Raw genomic sequence first — 19,677 nt, 5'->3', positions numbered from 1 at the left:
TCCAAGCCTATAATTTGGTTTTTTATCAAATCGGTCTATAAATTGTAATTTCAGTACCGTCTGTCGTCACAAATTCTCCTAAAAAAATTTAATAATTATATGATGCTAATTAGCTACCACAAAAGTAAATAAATAAATAACTGTTTTGCTTTAATAAGTAAAATTCATTTCAACCTTCTCAAGAAAAGTTATTTCATCCAAAAAAAATTAAAAAGTACTTGTGAATTTTATAAAATTAGAATCTACTTTTATTGTAAGAAAAAAAATAAAAGGATAAATATGTGGTGCTGCATCTATTCAAAAATAATAAAATTATTTATCAATTTTACTCTAAAGACTTTATAACTTTTATAAAATTTATAATAAAACTTTTAGTAAGTAGAGCATTACTCTTCATAGAATCATTAGCATATGCATCTTAAATTGCAAAATTTTATAATCAAATATGTTTATTTACCAATTTAAATGAACCATTCTTACGAAATTAGGGAAACGTGTTACGAGTTTGTAATGAGTGTTTTGATTTGAAATTAATTTGTTGCTGATTTATAATTATAAATTCATTCAAACTGTGGATTAATTATTCTGCATTTGGAAGTCGAGCGATGTGATACTTCTTCTCTCACATCAAGATGGATTGCAATAATTCTTTATAATCAATATATGTCTATTTACTGGTTTAAATTAACTATTCTTCCAAACTTAGGGAAAGGTATTACAATTTTGAATGAGCATTTTGATTTTAGATTAATTTGCTGATGATCTGTTATTATAAAGACATTCAAATGGTGGATTAAATATTCAATATTTGGTAGTGGAGCAATATGGTACTCCTTCTCTCACATCATGGTGGATTGTAACATTTAAATTCATGATGGAATTTACCATGCCATAATACATTTTAGAAAACTCATTCGGCTAGAACGTACTCCACCCAAAAGTCGTTCCTAACACTACCTTAGTTTATTTTTCATTGAGAAAAAGTTGACCTTCTTCCTTTAAGATATGGTCATATTCTCCCTACTAAGAAATTATGGATAAAAAATTTCTCCCTTTGAGACGAATAATGCATTTTCTTATGAATTTGATGCTTTTATGTCTATCTAGCTAATTCTGATTCGTCATTAGAATATTAATATTTAGAATAAATTATATAATTGATTTTTATTTTTTACACCATATTTTAATTTAGTTTATAACCATTTCAATGCGGTGTTGCTTTGTGACATGGTGAGAGAGGCAGTGGAAGAAGGGAAAGAGGAGTATTGTGTTGATGGGAGGCTCCAGTGTAATTTTTCAGAACAGGAGGCAATTCCAGTGATAAAGCTTGGTTTAATTTGTGCTTCTCAGGTTTCATCAATCAAGAAGAATTAAAGTGAATCTAAGTTCTAAAGATTGAGAAAAGGCAACATATAATGCATTTTTCAGTGAAAATAAATCGGCTCTGTTTGTTTTTTTTTTTTTAGCGATAGAAGAAAAGGAAAAGATTGTTGGAGGTCCTATTCTTACCAATCTTTTTTGCTTGTTGTAATTTTGTTTGTGTTGTTTTATTAATTTTGTTAGGGTTTTTTATTTATAAATTTGACGTGGCTGCACAATTGATAGTTGGTGCGGCAAATATATATATATATATATATTTTGGGCCGTTATCTGCATCAGCATTTTTCATCCAACACTTAGTAATAAGAACAAATTAACATGACATTAAAAAAGTTAGACACCAAATTAACATTTTTTTTTTGAAAACCTAAAGACCAAATTAACATAATTGTAACGTTAGTAACAAATTAACATATGGTATAAAAGATAAGATAAAGATCAACTTTATAGTTTACCCTTCATTTTTACTTACACTTTTTGTAGCTAATATGTTAACAAGGCCATTTCCTCTAAAGCTCCATCCTTAGGTAAAAGTGAGATACATCATCAACGTGGAGATTCAGGAGAAAATTTGGGGCAGGGTTACACTTAGTACTAGGGAATCCCATTTTTTAATAAATAAATAAATTTCTCAACGAATGTGTATTTTACAGATTTTTAAAATGTTTAACACCAAAAATAACAGTTCCCCACCACCGCCCCCCCCCCCCCCCCCAAAAAAAAAAAAGTTGATAACAACAACAAAATGTCCATCTTTTTTACCCCAAAAAAAAAAGTTTCCATCTTTTTACCCCAAAAAAAAAAAAAAAAAATTATTTATACTAGAATTTTGTTTCTCCTCTTTAGTACTTTCCTCTCTTAGTATTGGTGGAGGCAAATAGGTAAAATGTTAAATTTAGCAACTAAATATAAAAAAGTGGAACAAAAGGCTAATGCATCAGTGGAGCAAAAGCCATATATATATATATGTATATATATTGCTGTTGAGCTATAGTGCACAGCCAAAGTGGTTGTGCACTATAGCTTTTTTTTTTTTTTGATAAATAATTACAACATGCTGCTAATCCTGCAGTTTGAACCCTTTCCTCCTAAACCCTAAGTACTTTGTATATGAGAATGTGTCAATTCAGTTACAAGACTTTTGGCTGGTTGTGCACTATAGCTAAGATGTTAAAAAAAAAAAAAAAAAACAATATTTTATTAAAAGACATTAATTTATTGTGGTGGTGGTGTTGTTTTTTTTTTTTTTTTTTTAGAAGATGGTGGTTGTTATTTATTGTAGTAGATATATTATTTTATTGTGTTAAATGCTTAAATAAGGGAATTATGGAACCTGATGTTAATTATACGCAGATAGTTCTTATTCCTAAAATAAAATCACCGGAAAAAATTACTGATTATAGACCCATTAGCCTTTGTAATGTTATTTACAAAATCATTTCAAAGGTCTTGGCAAACAGATTAAAACAAATCCTCCCCCATCTGATTGCTTCCACGCAAAGTGCTTTTGTACCTGGCGGCTTATCACTGATAACTTTCTTGTTGCATATGAGTCTTTACATGCCATGTATTGTCGCAAAAAAGGTAGAAGTGGTTCCCTTGCTTTGAAATTAGACGTTAGTAAAGCATATGATCGGGTTGAGTGGGCTTTTCTGAAGGGTATCATAACTAAACTAGGTTTTCCAGAGGTGTGGATAGAGCGGGTCATGTGTTGTGTATCTACTCCTCGTTTTCTATCCGGATCAATGGAAAATCCTATGGTCACATTATTCCGTCTAGAGGGCTCCGCCAAGGGGACCCGTTATCTCCTTATCTCTTTCTTTTATGTGCAGAGGGCTTCTCATCTCTACTAGCTAGAGCCGAGGCAGAAAACAGGTTGCATGGAGTGTCTATTTGTAGGAGGGCTCCAAGCATATCTCATTTACTCTTTGCTGATGATTCACTTCTCTTTTGCCGAGCCACTCATGACGAGGTTCAAGAAATTGTGGATATATTGCAACTCTATGCAATGGCATCTGGGCAATTAATAATTTTGAGAAATCCTCAATTTTTTTCAGTAGTAACACAGATGGTCGGCAACGAGATTGGATTAAAACTAAGTTGAATGTTAAGGAGGTGGACCGCTTCGAATCCTACCTGGGCTTGCCAACTTTGATTGGTCGCTCAAAATATCAAGCTTTTGCCTTCCTTAAGGATAAAGTGTGGAAGAAGCTAAAAGGGTGGAAGGGGTTAATGTTATCAAAAGCCGGTAAAGAAGTGTTGATAAAGGCCGTGGCTCAATCCCTACCAACGTACACTATGGGGGTGTTTCAACTCCCTGCAAAGTTGTGTGATGAGCTTAATGCCATGTGTGCAAGATTCTAGTGGGGACAGGTGGGAAATGAGAGAAAATACATTGGAAGAGTTGGGAGTCACTGTCTAAACCGAAGAAAGAGGGTGGTTTGGGCTTTAGGATATTCGCTACTTCAATCTCGCAATGCTAGCCAAGCAAGGTTGGAGGCTGCTGCAAAAGAAAGACACGTTGCTTTATAAATGTTTCAAAGCGAAGTATTTTCCACGGTGCAATTTCCTGGAGGCAGAGGATGGTCCAAACGGTTCCTATGTGTGGAAGAGTATTATGGCGGCTCAATCGATTCTGAAGAATGGTTGCTGTTGGAGGGTTGGTGATGGGTTTGAAATCTGGGTACTTAAAGACAAATGGATTCCGAACTATCCTACTAATAAGGTGCTGCACCCACCAGTGGAGGAAGAGTGGGAATGGAGGGTGTCAGAGCTAATTGATTGGTCTGCCAAGCTTTGGAATAGGCAATTACTTGAACTGAAGTTTCACCGCGACGATGCAGAGGCAATCTCTCGGATTCCACTCAGTCGCTTGCAAACACATGATGCTCTGTTTTGGTTGAACTCTACAGAGGGGGTATATTCGGTTAAAACAGGGTACCATCTGGCCAGAGAGTTAAAGAAAGAGAAGGATGTTATGGGAGAGGGCTCTTTGCCATTGGGAAGATGCAGGGTGTGGGGTAAGATATGGACACTCCATATCCCAAACAAGGTCCGCAATTTTGCATGGCGTGCTTGCCATGACATTCTGCTAACTCGAGTGAAGCTTGCTCAACGACGCATTACGGAAGACGACATTTGCCCTCTATGCAAAAGAGAGGTGGAAACTACTATCCATGCCATTTGGGAGTGTAGTGTGGCTCAGGATGTGTGGGCTGGTTGTGTGAGACGGTTGCAAAAATCGGTGGGAGGTCAACTTGATGTGCTGCAACTAGTGGAGGAGTTATTGAGAAAGTTGACTACCGAGGAGCTCGAACTATTTTTCGTCCAGGCCTGGTTGATTTGGAGCCAACGGAACTATATCATCCATGGTGGGAATATGCAAGATCCAACTCGGCTGAATAAGAGAGCAATGGAATGTCTAGAGGAGTTTAGGGAAGCCCAACAACACTTGGCGGTTCAAACGTCCATTGCTAGTGATGCCCATTGGAGCCCACCGCCAGAAAATAGATTTAAGCTAAACTTTGATGCAGCCATTTTGAGGATTTAAATGCGACGGGAATCGGTGTTGTTATTCGCAATGTGAAGGGCGAAGTGTTGGCTGCTTTGGAGGTGAGGGGTCCACCTGTGGCGGATCCTGAGGAGGCGGAAGTGCTGGCTTGCCATAAAGCTTTGGAGTTTGCTGCTGATGCGGGCTTCGCAGAGCTGCTTATTGAGGGTGATAACGTCTCGGTCATGAGGAAAATTTCCAGCTTACAGCCAAATGGTTCACGTCTGGGGAACTTGTATGGGGATATCCACTGCTTATACACAGGTCTACGTGTTGTGTCTGCTGGGTAGGTAAGCCGGTTAGCCAATGGTGTGGCTCATTGTTTAGCCAAGTTTGCTAGAGGGTTGGGTGATGTGATTGTATGGTTGGAGGAGTCCCCTCCCCCCGCTATTGATGCTCTGTTTTTGGACTCAGTTAATGTTTAATGAAGTTTCATTCCATTTTCAAAAAAAAAAACCACTAATGTTAGGTATTTTGTAAAGTATGATGGTAAAATAGATAAATAGTTTTTTGTGGTGCTAAATTGATAAATTTTTGCACCACCATTGTTGATGCTCTAAATTGGTAAACTATGGCAATTGAGTTCAAATGGTGAATTTTTAATAAAAACAATTTCCTTTTGGAGATTTTATTTTTATTTTATTTGAGACCAAGCTTTATTAGTTGTTGTTAAGCTTCAAATTACTCATCTTGATTTAGACTCAAATTAAAAAAAATAAAAAAAATAAAAAAATAACTACACCAAGGAGATTTATTAGGGGGTGATAGTACTCAAAAAGCAATTTTATCTTGGATAGATAGTTTTTTTTTTTTTTTTTTTTTTTTTTTTTTTCAATTTGGGACTGAGTTGTTGTTGTTGTTAAGTTTCTAATCATTCGTCAATGCTTGATTTAAACTCTAAATGCCAAACGAAAGGAAAAATGAAAAAAAGAAAAAAAGAAAAAAAAAACTAAATGGAGGATATTTAAAGTTAGGGAAGCATAATACTCAAAAGAAGAAGAAGAAGAATATATATATATATATATAAAATAATGATGAATTTTTGCTTTGTACATTTTGATTGCAAGGTAAGCAATTTGTGTATACTCATTAAAATTTATAAAAATGATGAGGATTGTGTATACTCATTACCATGTGTGTATCTATGTATGTGTTTTAAAATTTTCTCTACTTTTAATCTAAGGGCATGTAGCAAATCCAACTATTCGCTAAAATCGATCCAATCCAATGAGATTGGTCAGTTTTTAGGGGTTGGTGAGTTGGATTGGGTTGCCTAATCTTCTTCTTTTTCTTCTTCTTCTTCTTCTTCTTTTTTAGTGGGTTAGGTTGGGCGTCTGTCAACAGATTCACAAATTTGTTTAACCCATTCCAACTCATTTATATTTAATATGTATATTAATATAAATTATATGGTTTTTTTACTTATCTTTTCCCCCTATCCCTTAATAAAAAATTAAACCCTAACCTATTTTCCCATTTCTTTTCAATATAAGATTATTTATGTGGGTTTAATGCAATAATCAAATAGTTTGTGTGGGGGTTGGTACTATGCTAAGGTATGTAAGGTTATAAATTTGTCATTTTTCGTGTTGGTCTTGTGTTATGGTCAGGTTTGATTAGTGTATCAAACCAACACAAATAAGGTTATAAATCTATTGTTATTTGTGTTATTATCTTATAAATATGTTGATGATGACATAAAAACACCACCACTGAAAAATTGTTCATATGGCTCGTCTACAGGAAACAGAAGGATGGCACAGCCAAGTTGCCTCGTCCGTCCTTAAGGACGGACGGACAAGGTCTCGTCCACTTCAAAGGATGGACGAGGAAGGCATGGCCATGCTAAGGCACGTCCACCCCTGGATATGGATGGACGAGCCAAGCATTCATGACTTCACCAATAAGTCAAGACCTCCATTACTCGTACTGAGACACCGGTTCAGATGAAGCAACTTCTACGGAAGTTATGGAAGTTACCTCCGATTTTGATGAACTCCTCGACAATAGGAACGGTTATCAGAGAAAATAACCGGTCCATGTGCTATATAAACCCGATTCTACGTAGAGGTAAAGGATTCTGATTTTTTCATTTTGGAGAAGGAAACAAACACTTAGACATATTCCCTCTCTATTCCAGCCTTCTAACTTCATCATCGGAGGGTCTTAGGCCGGTCTCCACTGGTCTTACTCTGATTGAGTTGGTTTTACAGGATTCAATTCTCGAGATTGTCAAAGTCTGAAGAGTTTCAACCCACTGATCTTTGAGGAGTTATCATATGTTGTTTTAATACTTAGTTTTTTTTTTTTTTTTTTTTTTTTTTTTTTTTTTTTTTTTTTTTTCAAATACTATCCTACCCAATGCAGCTTGTTCCATGTGGGTTGGGTTAGGTATTTTTTTTCATCCTAACCATGATGAAAATCCCTTATCTTAACTTGTGCACACACCTAGATGTATCAATATGCAATGTGGTCCCCAAAATTTGACTTCACTCTAGTGAAAGAGATTCATTTTAGGTTAAAATAAATAAGGAGTGCTCCATTATCAACATTTTCATTATACTTTTACAACAAATCTTAAATGATAAGTTGCTACTGTTTCAAATTTGAACCCACCATTAAAATTGCGCATCAATAACAACTAGTAACAACTAACAACCTATTACCCTTTTTTTTTTTTTTTTGTTAAAAATTTTATAAAAATATTGCTAGTGGCCTTGTTAGGAATGCTATAAGCGTATGGATAATAATTATTCCATGGTGATTTAGTTAGTTAGTTATAATTTCAAGCATGTTAATCACATTTAACACATGTTGGAATTATTAATGCACACGGGGAATAATAGGACTATTAGGATAAGGCCATGTGAGCCAATAGAATAGTTTTATGGTTCTGTAAATACCTACTTATAATCATATTTCTATCATTGAGGAATAAACCAACTCATTGCTTAGTGCATTAGTGTATCTCTTTCTTAATCTCTTTCTTTTTCTATGGAGGGTGACTATCTCGAATTAAGTCAATTTTCCTATAATTCTCCTATAATTTCTATCAATCCCTATTAAGAACCACTGATTTCAGGGTTCCTAATAGACCCAACACTAAAACCTTTTTATTTACCGCTTTTCAAAGAAAAAAAAACTTTTATTTATTGGAAACAAAAATTTAAAACCTCACCCCCACAAACAACAACCAAAAAACAAATTATACTGGACTGGAGCCACAAATGTTAGTCGAACTAGGAATCCAATGCGTTGAATGTGAAGTTGTGAATGCATTGTGCAACCCGAGTGTCCATTCTCCATTATTTGGAGGGTAAAAATGTGAACGCATAGAAAAGGAGGAAGCGATGAAAAGTAGAGGGATATAAGATATTTTAATTTTCTCTAATTTTGTTTAGTTAAAGTTGTAAAAAAGTGGAGGAATAGAAAACTCATTTAAAAAAAAAAAATTTAATGGAAAAAGAAACTGATCTATTTTTTTTTTTTTTTTGAGAAGAAAAGGTTCCACTTTATTAATGTGTGGAAAAATTATGATGTTACATCAACATAAACTAGATAAGTAATGTCTGGTGGAATAGATTCCATCTTAATAGTTAAAAGAAAAAGACTTTCTAGCTCTCCTACCTAAAGCATGAGCAACTCCATTGCCCTGCCGCCTAACATGAGAGAAAGAACAAGTTTGGAACAAACTCCTTAAAGACTTATAGTCTTTTATAATATGACCAATACTAGACCGGTCTGGACAATGACCCACTAATGCTTTTACAACAAGCTCCGAGTCTCCTTCAAATACAGTGTGCCTCAAGCCCAATTCTTCCATGAATAACATTGCTCTCCTTGCTACCATTGCCTCAAGCACTTCAACAGTTGTCGGCATATCAATTTTTTCTGCTAGTGAACCCATAACTTGACCCAAATCATTCCGCACCACAACACCAATCCTTGCTTTTTCTTCATCCACGAAATAAGCACCATCATAGTTCACCTTGTACATTCCTTCAACTGGTGGTAACCAACGCTGTGTTTGAACCAGATTTCTCTCGGGTTTGCTGTCATTATTTCCGTGGAAGTCAACAAGCAATGTTGTTGCAGCTTCAAGGATCTTCTCAGGTGGCATATGTTGCTCGTTGAAATGCATTTTGTTACGTCTACTCCATATAAACCATGCAACAACCATGAACAACTCCATATTTTCTTCCTGCTGCCGTACAGAGAACACCAGATCAGCATCAATTACATAGTATATAGAAAATAATTAGATACATTATTAAAGTGACTCAATACAATAATTACTTTATTTTAACTTATTTCTCAATTTATTTTTATATATTTTATATAAAGAATGTGATTAATTAAATTGGTTCAAATAAAATATTAAAAAATGAGGGAAAAAAATCCCAAATATAAAAAATGTCGGTACTGTTTCTCTAAAATTAAAAAAAAAAAAAAAAAAAACATTGGTATATGCTCACGTAAATTTTGGATAAAGATAAAATCTCTCTTTTCTTTCCCATTTAAATAATACAAAAAATCATTTTTTTCCATCCTCCCTCAAATCACTCCAATTAAACGAGCTCTAAAGGAATTTTCTCCTTTTGCCACCTCTTGACTAAGGATGTCTATCAAACCTACCAACCCGACAAAATTAACCCATAAAAATTCAACTTGACCAGTTCAAGCCAACTCAACACCCCGGGTTAGTGGATTTATTTGGATTGTAATTTTATTTTAAGGCTCAAGTTAAGTTGAGTTCGAATTGATCATTTTTCCAACCCATCTGACCCAATCCAAACCACCACATATATTAGTTTCTTTTATTATCCTTACATTAATTTTTTTTTTTTTGGTATTTTTTAGAATTAATTTTGATGAATTTGAATTTTGGAAAATAATTTAGGCATGTCATGTGAGTTATTACGATTTATTGAGAAACAAATGCTTAAATAGTTTATGAAAGTCCAAATTTTTTTATAGTACATGAAAAATGTAACTACAAGTGCACAACTCATCGATCCAACCCTTATAAGTTGGGTTCAGTTGATTTCTATATATGTAATGAGTTTGATTGAGTTGAATTGGGAATTTTTCAACCTAAGAAGGACGGGTTGGGTTGAAAAACACCAACCCAACCAATGCACTCCCCTGTCCACCATCAAGTTAATAATATTGATACCTGATGCGGACACGTTTTCTTCGCTTGGCAAGAAGTCCAAACATAATTGGAATAATTTTTTTTAAAAAGTCCAAACATAGGTTTTGCAATAAGAATATAGCAGAGCGTTCTTATCTAAAATGGTCCTTGACTTCTTATCCTTGGTTCATCTAAAAAAAGATAATAATAATAAAACGCTCTTTGATTTCTCATCCATAAGCTCTTTTTCTTTTTATTTTTCAACAGATCATGAACTCATATATGTGAACACTAGATGCCTGAATGAAAGACTGCCATAATATAAAAGAATTGAAAACTGGATGTGCTCCGAGAGAAAATCAAACAACCATGAGAACATAAAATCAAACTATTCTATCAACAACATTTAGATAGGCTAAAATGAGCTTACTTTACCTATTTAACAATACTTACAAGACAAACTGACACTTCTTCCACCCTCACCCTTGACAAGAATGATCACAAGCACTCCCACAAGTAGCATGTTAAGTACGTTGACCAAAATTTTAACTTAAGGAATTCGGAGTGAACGCCTTTTGAATGAATTCCAAGAAGTGCTGTGAGTAGAATGTAAAATTTTAACTTATGAAATTCGGGGGGAAAACCTTTTGAATGAATTCCAAGAAGCGCTGCTAGTAGAATGTAGGGTCTACGGCAGAGATGGACAAGGAATCAAACTGAAGAGATTTATATGCATGTTCAATCTTCTTACTCATGTTGTAATCTTGCAAAATATCAATGATACCAAGGTACAGAACAACATCATAAGCCTCATGAAACATTTGGGTTTCCTCTTTCTCTGGAATCAGCTCTGCCCTTGCTGGCATGTTCACACCAAGCTGGATTTGGAGCCTGCTTAAAAAGTTGCAAAGAAAATTAGAACTCCAATGCTTCAGACATACAGTAGTAGCCATTGTACAAAAAAGTCTTCTCTCATTCTCCTATGTACTTGAGATGCTTAAATCTTTAAATTAAAGACATTCTAAAATAGATCATCTTTCTTGTGATAGAATGGATCAAGCTTGCAAATATTATACAAAGTCAACCGTCTAGAGCTAGGGCATTCCAAATTTTCTTCAAGGGTTCGTTTTTTATAACTTATATGAGTTCATCTACAATACTGGCCAAACAGCAAAGAAAGATTTGCATGTGACATATTGGTCACTTGCCCAAAAATAAAAGACCCATTAGCTGCGATGACAACATGCTTAGGCATTCCATGAAATCATACCTTGCTGTACCAGGTAAAAGAAGATCGACTTCCTCATCACCAGCAGCTGATGCTCGTAATCGGCTACCCCTGATGTGAGGGCCCAAAACAACACTATAATCATCTGTTCCACGGGGGACCAAAACAAGGCTTTGTGGGTAATTAAAGATCCCATTCTCTAGAGGGTCTGAATTGAAACATAACCACCATATTAGTCTTCAATATTAATGAACAGAGAAGCTATGCAAGTTATAGACAACTGATGATGACCAGGTTAAATCAGAATTAGTGGGTGATACAAGTCTAATGGGTGTGGGTCATGTACCACGTGCAAAATATAAATTTCAAATCCTCACTGGTAAAAGAAGTTAAAGTGAAATAGAAATTAAAACAGAAAAAAACCCTTGTGTCAACACACATAAAAATAAGAAAGAAGGACAAAAACCAATTTGCTGTCAATGTTAAATAAGGAGGGTCCTAAGTTTTCAAATTGGAACTTGGCCTATTTTCTTGGGTGTTATGTAGCCTTCAACAAATAAACTGCCAATCCCAAGAGAAATATGAAAAATGGGACTTCCTAAAATACCGCTATTACTGGATAACATGGGCTAAATTAAGACCATAAAACAATACTCAAATGTGTTGGTTTATTTTCAGTTCAAAATAGGTCAAAGAAAACCTTTCTCATTACTTATTACTTCACTGCATATACATCGCATTACCTACACACTAACCGCAGACACCACTTACCAAAAAGGTTAACTGCTGACACTAGCTTCTGTCATAAATTTCCTACATACTCTCATGTTTTTACACATTTTGTTTCCAATTGATATTCTAACCATAAAAAGACACCAGACAACTGAATCAATATTCTTCCTAAAATTTCTTGAACAGATTATGGTGGAGCACCAATTTTGAACATAAGCCGCACCTTCTTCTGCAAGCATTGCCAATCCATCTGCCGTTATACCTTGGTAGAACATAAGAGAGAGCAGGAGTTGAGGGGCTTGATAATGCACACCTAACAAAAGGCTGTAATCCATAATGTGTTGGGCTTCCAAAAACTTACTGTCAATCTCAATCTGGCTGCATACAAAAAAAAAGTCACATAAATAGGAAAGTGCTGTCAATATCTGTTGTAACAATAAGAAATACAGCCAGCATGAGATGAATGCCACAATTCAAATCCTATCATTTAAAACAACAAAATTAGGGGTAAAATCAGCAGTTGAGGATATGAAATTTTACATTTGAAGCTTGATACTTGTGTGCCAGCTAAAACCAACTTTTACTTGTTATTAGGCAAGAGATTATACAATTTGGAACCTCAAAAATTTTCACACAAATATGGCAGCCACACAAAATATTACAGTCAAATTTTTATGGATAAAAAAATTATTCACTTGGGATCTTCATATATTCATTTACCACATTGGGTAAAGATTACCAATTTACAACCTTGGATATGTTAACCCCCAAGTAGGAAAGGAAATTACATGGCAGCTATGAAAGTACAACTTACTTCAATAAAGCCTCTCACCAAGAGGGTTCCAAATAATATTGATAGTTTAGATCCAAATCGTTGAGTATTGTGTTCTCATCAATTTCAACCTTGTCTGCCGAATGTCCAAGGGACGAACCTTTCAAATCATATCTTCGATGGATCCTCAACTCCGTGCAGAACATATTTCCCATTACTACAAAGCGAAACTGCAAGGTAGGAAATAAACTACAAATATTAGCTTCTTGTGAATAGAAGGCACCTCACATTCTTGCAGAAGGCTTAATGAACCAAAGCATGATCCAAATCATAGCACAGTCAGATCTAAAACACAGTACTATGGGCCTGCGGCTCAGAAAATTTCAATGAAGTTCAAACCTTTATCATAAATATTAAGAAGTAACAAATAATGGCAATGACATTGAAATACATGGAAAAATACCTCTAGAACAGATGAGTGCTTCATTGTGCTGCTTACCTTTTGACCACTAGAAGGCATGATTCTGTGAAGGCCAAAAAATTTTGTAATAAGCATGTTTTCATACGTCCTCACATGATAATGATTTAGAGGTATACGATGAGAAAGAGAACATATATAAAACTTCAATTATAGCAGACGTATCATGGTTCAGATTCTTCAGAACTACATTCCTGGTTGAGTATAGAGTTCTTTTACATGATTCACAGGCACACAAAAATAGGTCCTATAAGCTCCTGAAATTTAAAGTTGTATTAATTACTCAAGCTTTCTTTTAGTATATTGGAACCATGTTAATCATTTTTTTTCTTTTTTTTTGATAATGTATGGAAACTTTCTAAAGAAGAGACCTTTGGACTCACCTCTAGCCCTTCGAAACCATGTCAATCATGCATTGGAAATATCAACACATGCTGATTTTTTCTAAGAACTGTTACAATAAAACACAAAAGAGAAAATATATATCGCAAGGTGACTTATTTATGCATGAATAACAAAGAAATACTAAATATCCCAGAGGTTTCCTTTTCAGACATCTTTGTTATTCACACATAAATAAGTCACCTTGGTCCCCCCCCGCCCTTCTCAATTGATTAGTACGATTGTTGGAAAGCACTAATGGTTGCACAATCCATCTACACAGGAAATACATAAATATATCTATCTACCTATCTATATATAATTATATGTAAAAAATAAAACTAGGAGGCAACTAGGGCTAACTCTTAACACTTCCAAAATAATAAAGAGACACAAGGTCAAACAAAAGAAATGGAGAGACCATCCAAACAGCTAAAGAGACTAAATGTAGAATTTATGAAGTGAATGGGCCATTCAGTCCTCCAAAACTCAATTTTGATTTCATGCAAGCCTATACTCCAGTAGCATCTGCAGCTTCACTGGTTACAATAAACCCACAACAAGGAGGGCTACATAAGTGAACGATGGATGCCATGAAATTTGAGGGTTGCATTGCACTTCCTCCATTGAATATCATCCCTTGGTCCAGCAAAAATAAATGCTGTGATTTGTAAGCTAATATATGAAATTCTGTAAATGAAAAGAATTTTAATGAATCAAAATGACTGTCTTTGTAAAATGGTTAACAAGATCAAGTGACACACGTGAATGTTGAGTATTTCCAGAAAATTGTTAGGTTTATTTTGACTCATTAAAATATGATCATTTTGCAAATTTTCATCTACTGTGGAACATCAGGAGCAACATGTGCAAATGTGTTACCAATATAATTCAAAATTGATGGAGCAATTTCATGAAAGGCATAAAAATTACTTCGATGTTCAAAATTTATTCCTTGTAATCAATAAGCAAACCATTATTGACCACATCCATCAGCAGTTAAGGAAAAATGGCATAAATTGATGTCCTTTGGGCTGATAAATAGAATTAAATTTCCTTAATTCACGCTCCTAAGTTTCACAGATATCCCTAAGCCTATGATATAGGTTTCTGATCAAAGACATTACATAAAAAAAAAAAAAAACCATGCATATTTTTGGTAAAAGAAGGAAACAATAATATGTTGGCAAAGAAAGTTTATGGCTATCAAGATATCAGAAATCATTTACCAAGAAATAAAATTCATATCTTACCAAGGAATATGCATCATAGATAAATAACTATCACGAAATCAAAAATCCAGAAATTGCAAAACAAGAAGTTAATTCCCTTAATGTTTTATCTGAGGAATGGACAAGCCGTTACTTCAGATTTCCTCAAAGTCTTAATCATGAATCGATCATCTTGGGACAGGAAAAAAACACTCCCACTTTTCCCAGGAGAAGAAAGTTCCCTCAGAGCATCATTCCCACAAATGGACATCATTCCCACAAATGAACAATTCCCTTAAATTCCTACATTGAATTTTCAGAAGGACATGTATATCAACATCATTTTTTTTCCTTTTTCTTTTTCCACTGATGAATATCAACAGCGCGAAAAGATAAAAAGAGGCTCCCCTGCTGGGGAGAGGCAGTATAAGATCAACACAGACATCAAAAGGAATTAGCTACCAGCAATTATATTTACAAGGAAGGGGTTTTCCAATTTTGTNTTAAAAGGTCGAAAATAATCTGTAAATTCACACAAAGTCCAAGCTACTTCACCACGCCTAATGATGATGAATTTCTCTCCATACAATATGATTCCAATAACAAAACAATCAATAGAAGTTGGGGGAGACGAAAAACTCATTGATTCACATCTTTTCCAATTAGAATAACTTGGAAGTTCTATTTTAATCCTGTCGAAGGGATGGAAGAAAAAGAAACTATCATCTTTTCGAGACAAGAGAAGCCAACCATACTTTGAACAACAGATTGTTGCACTCCACAATTCTGGAGTATCCATTTGATAAATGACATTATCATGCATTGGATGAAAGAATATGCATTTTTGTTTAACCAAAGACACCAAACATGGAGAACGAGAGTATGGGGGATCCAATAATGGTCGAAGTGGACTCATAGGACTACTTAATCGCCATGATTTGCAAATGGCACGAAAAGTACCCAAGTCTCTGAGAATGAGGGGTGCTGAAAATAGACAAAGAAGATGAAATGGAAGCTCAGACCATGGCCTATCTAACACTTCTTCCTTCTCTTTCTCACGAAAAACATCTAATGAAAACTCAGAACATGATCCATCAAGTTCTTCTTCATTTAGACTAAGAAGATGAAATGGAAGCTCAAATGATAATCCGTCTAGCTCTTCTTCCTTCTTCTTCTCTTTCTCTTTCTCTTCCTCTTCCTCTTCCTCTTCCTTGAAAAATTGAACAATATTTTCACTCATATGTTTGGAAGATATATCGTTGCCACTCCCTTCAATACTTCTATTGAGGACGTTGAGGTGCTGTAATGAATATTTTAGAGAGGAAACAAATAAGAAAAATTATTCAAACTCAAAAGAGCAAACGATGAAATAAAGTAATTCGTTAGAACTCAAAAATATGAATAGACCACATGAATAATACATATTTAGACTCAAAAATAGTTCGGCAGTATGACAGAATGAAAACAATAATCCTCCCTCCACTTAAAACTGATAATATTATTATTTATTAGAATTACATTACAAAAAGAGTTTTAACAATAGTAAATACCAATATATATATATATAAACAATAGTAAATACCAAAAGTATAAACAACTATGGTTTCTGATTTCTTTGAAAATTAATATCTAAGACAATAAATCAACAACAAAATTTATAATTAAAAAAAGTACCATCTTTGGTTGAGGGTCGTGCTCGTGCAACTGCAAAGGACACAAAGGGTTGAAGAGCATGATGGAGCTGTGTGTGTGAGTGGAGAGAGAGAGAAGGGCCTCTATATATATATAAACGATGGAATCAGCTTAGCTTTGGAGGGAGGAGTAGTTTTTGTTGGGGTTGGGGTTTTTTATATTGCAACGTTGAGTCGGTTAAGTCCCAATTCCAATACGACTTCAATTAGTAATAGGAAACCTTAATCCCAGTTCTAATTAAGTTAGGATTAGGAAATCCCAATCCTAATTAATCTAGGATTAGGAAATCCCAGCTAGCGGCTCCAAGTAAACATTGTTTATATATATAGACCCATTAACTTAACCTAGCTACAAGAGTTCACGAACAAAAACAAAAACAAAAACTTACAAATACAAGCGCTCCAATTAGGCTATAGCGATCTGAGCTCCTCAACCATTTTGTCCTCCTCAGAGAATCAGAAGGTACACTTAATAATTTACAATTTTGTTCTATTATTTTCCAAAGACAGTTTAATATTCATTGTTTACCTATAAATCCCAAAAATTGGTTAATTAATTTACTCTAAATTTCGTTTCTTGTTCTTTTCATAATATTTACTATCGATTTGTTGTTTGCTTGGTTGCGCTTGTTTACGTGCTTTCTCCTAGATTTTTTTATTTTACAATACTTATTTAGATTCTAATAACCAAGGGATTAATTTGTTGGTAATCGATTTTGTTTTAGAGCCAAAAACCATTAGTCAATATTTAGAGCGTTAAGGGTTATAAATATTATTAATTGCCATAGTATTTATTTTGCTTCTTGAAACAATGATTCTATTGATCCCTTCAGTCTTATTTTTTATTTTATGAATTCTGTTTTATATGATATTCCTTGGATTGTCTTTCTGTTTTACATTTTTTTTTACTGATTTGTCCTTAAATTATCAATGTTACGGATTGGTTGCGCTTGATTGAACTTTGAAAGCATTTGAAATTTGCTTATATTCGATTCATTAGGTTTCTTAGAAGCCGAACTCCGAACTAGGTACTTATATATAATTTTTTTTTTTAACAATAAACACTAGATTAGGTATAATGAAAAGATTACCGTATTAGCATTTTAAAGATCAATATGATAATATTGTTTTTCTCACAAACAATTCGGTTTTAACTACAAAATTAGTTGTAACCTGAAACTACAATCTTACTCAATATCTTTTTATTGATGATAAATTTTGACAAATTTACCATTGGATTACATTTTCTTCTTAAATCCTTCATGCTTGCAAAATTTCTAAAACTTAAAAATCAATAGCTATGTCATTAATAAATTGTTTAAATTACAAGTTTTTGTTGTTTAAAAGTATGCGAAAAATATAAACTTTTATATCATATGGTAAATAATATCCGATTGATACAAAATTTGACATTTCTATTAGGAGCGTAAAGAATATGCAATTCAACAGTTAGATTTTTAAAATATGTAGTAATATTTATTTTTTTGAGTAAGATTGTTACTTTAAGCTATAACTAGTTTTATAGTTAAACTTTGTCCTTCAAATAATTAATAGGGAGTCCACAATATAATATTCAACCATTAATTTTGATAGTATCTAAATTGTCAAGAACCTAATTTGTAGAAATTATTTCAAAACTAGAACAACAAGCCCTTTTTTCTCATTCAAAATTTTAGTCAAATAACTAAATTGTAAATTCATATTTTTCCTTGTAGAAATTATTTTTCAAAATTTTAAATTAAAAAATAATTTGAAATTTTGGCTTTAAAAAATAAAAAGATAATTTGCTTCGTTCTTGCTACAGATGATTCTAATGGGCCATTCTTTTGGGCTTGCACTCACCAATTTCTACAAGGGCAAAAGCAAGAAAAAGAAAAAAAAAATATTTTATTAAATATCTGCACATGTACCTGAAAATTCTACTGGGCCATCATTTTGGGCTTGCACTCACCAATTTTTACAAGGATAAAAGCAAGAAAAAGTAAAAGAAAATTATTTTATTAAATGTTCGCACATCTACCCTAGAATTCTAATGGTCCAAAATTTTGGGCTCCCACTCACCATTTCTACAAGGATAAAAGCAATAAAAGGAAAAAAGAATTATTTTATTAAATGTCTTCCCTTCCCATATAGATTTAAGTCTTTTAACTTTTAATCTAGTATCGTTGTTTGGGTTAGATTAACTTGATTTAAGTCTTCTAACTCTTAATCTAGCATCGATGTTTAGGTTTAGATTGGCTTGGTGTGACACATTGAACTTGAGTTTTTTTTTTTTTGGCATCTTGCTCTACTCGATTTTCCAACAATTTCTTGTTTTATAATCATAACTTGTTTGGATTTGAATTTTTTATTATCTTGTTTCCTTTTTTTATTTAGCAACTATAATTAGTTTTTTTTAGTTAGAAATAGGCCTTGTACTAATTTGAAATTATTTTTTGGACACAAACTCCTTGATTTTATACATACAATAGGAATTTCTTTTTCTTTTTTTAGCAACACATACAATAGGAAATTGATGTGACAATCATAGATAATTTGACATCATATATAGATTGAGCAATGTTGGACTTGAAATTGTTCTTCGCCAGCAACTGACAGTGAGGAGGTAGAACTCTTATAGCTTGTAGGAAGGCTATTGCCTTTGCCATTGAAGTTGGAGGGATTCAATGTATTGGTTATTGAGGGTGATAACTCCGGTGTTATGAAGGTTATCTTAGTGTCAATTTTTTAATGGTGGTATTTTCATGATTTGTATTTTTGTGTCTAAACACTATGAAACTTTCCTGATTTATTTGTTTGATAAGATTATTTTTGGTTTTATTTATTTTCTTTATGCACTTTGGGAATCCATGCCTTCATGCGTTCAGCCCATTAAAAAAAAAAAAAAAAACTCTATGCTTAAAATTGTATTTTAGTTTTCATGGATTTTTTTTTTTTGGGTTATTTTACAGGAATTTGTGATGTTATTTTTTTCAGTGTATGACATATATTCGTTATATCACATGGTTATTGTGTTCCTCACATGTCCATTGCAAAATTACTAAATCATCTCATGATTGAAATACTCTCACGTTTAATTGCAAATCGCATATAAAAATCAAATGCTTAGGGAATCTAGAT

The 19,677-nt window shown here is 33.6% G+C and overlaps 2 protein-coding genes across 2 annotated transcripts; both read right to left on the bottom strand.

The window, feature by feature from the left end:
- Positions 1–8,519: 8,519 nt before the first annotated feature.
- On the bottom strand, positions 8,520–9,122 carry LOC112001046 (uncharacterized). The gene has a single exon (XM_024033209.1). The coding sequence runs from the start codon at positions 9,120–9,122 to the stop codon at positions 8,520–8,522; it is 603 nt and encodes a 200-aa protein (XP_023888977.1).
- Positions 9,123–10,420: 1,298 nt separating this feature from the next.
- On the bottom strand, positions 10,421–14,988 carry LOC112001035 (phosphatidylinositol 4-phosphate 5-kinase 9). The gene is made up of 5 exons (XM_065779066.1): positions 13,260–14,988; positions 12,857–13,026; positions 12,248–12,402; positions 11,335–11,500; positions 10,421–10,955 (listed from the first exon to the last, which is right to left on the bottom strand). Exons 1-5 carry the CDS (start codon positions 13,350–13,352, stop codon positions 10,736–10,738), a joined length of 804 nt encoding a protein of 267 aa, XP_065635138.1. The 5' UTR covers positions 13,353–14,988; the 3' UTR covers positions 10,421–10,735.
- Between the last annotated feature and the right edge of the window lie 4,689 nt (positions 14,989–19,677).

Source organism: Quercus suber, unplaced genomic scaffold (assembly GCF_002906115.3).
Source record: "Quercus suber isolate HL8 unplaced genomic scaffold, Cork oak 2.0 scaffold_198, whole genome shotgun sequence".
Classification (NCBI taxonomy): Eukaryota; Viridiplantae; Streptophyta; class Magnoliopsida; order Fagales; family Fagaceae; genus Quercus; species Quercus suber.
This window is presented reverse-complemented; position numbering and strand designations above follow the sequence as displayed.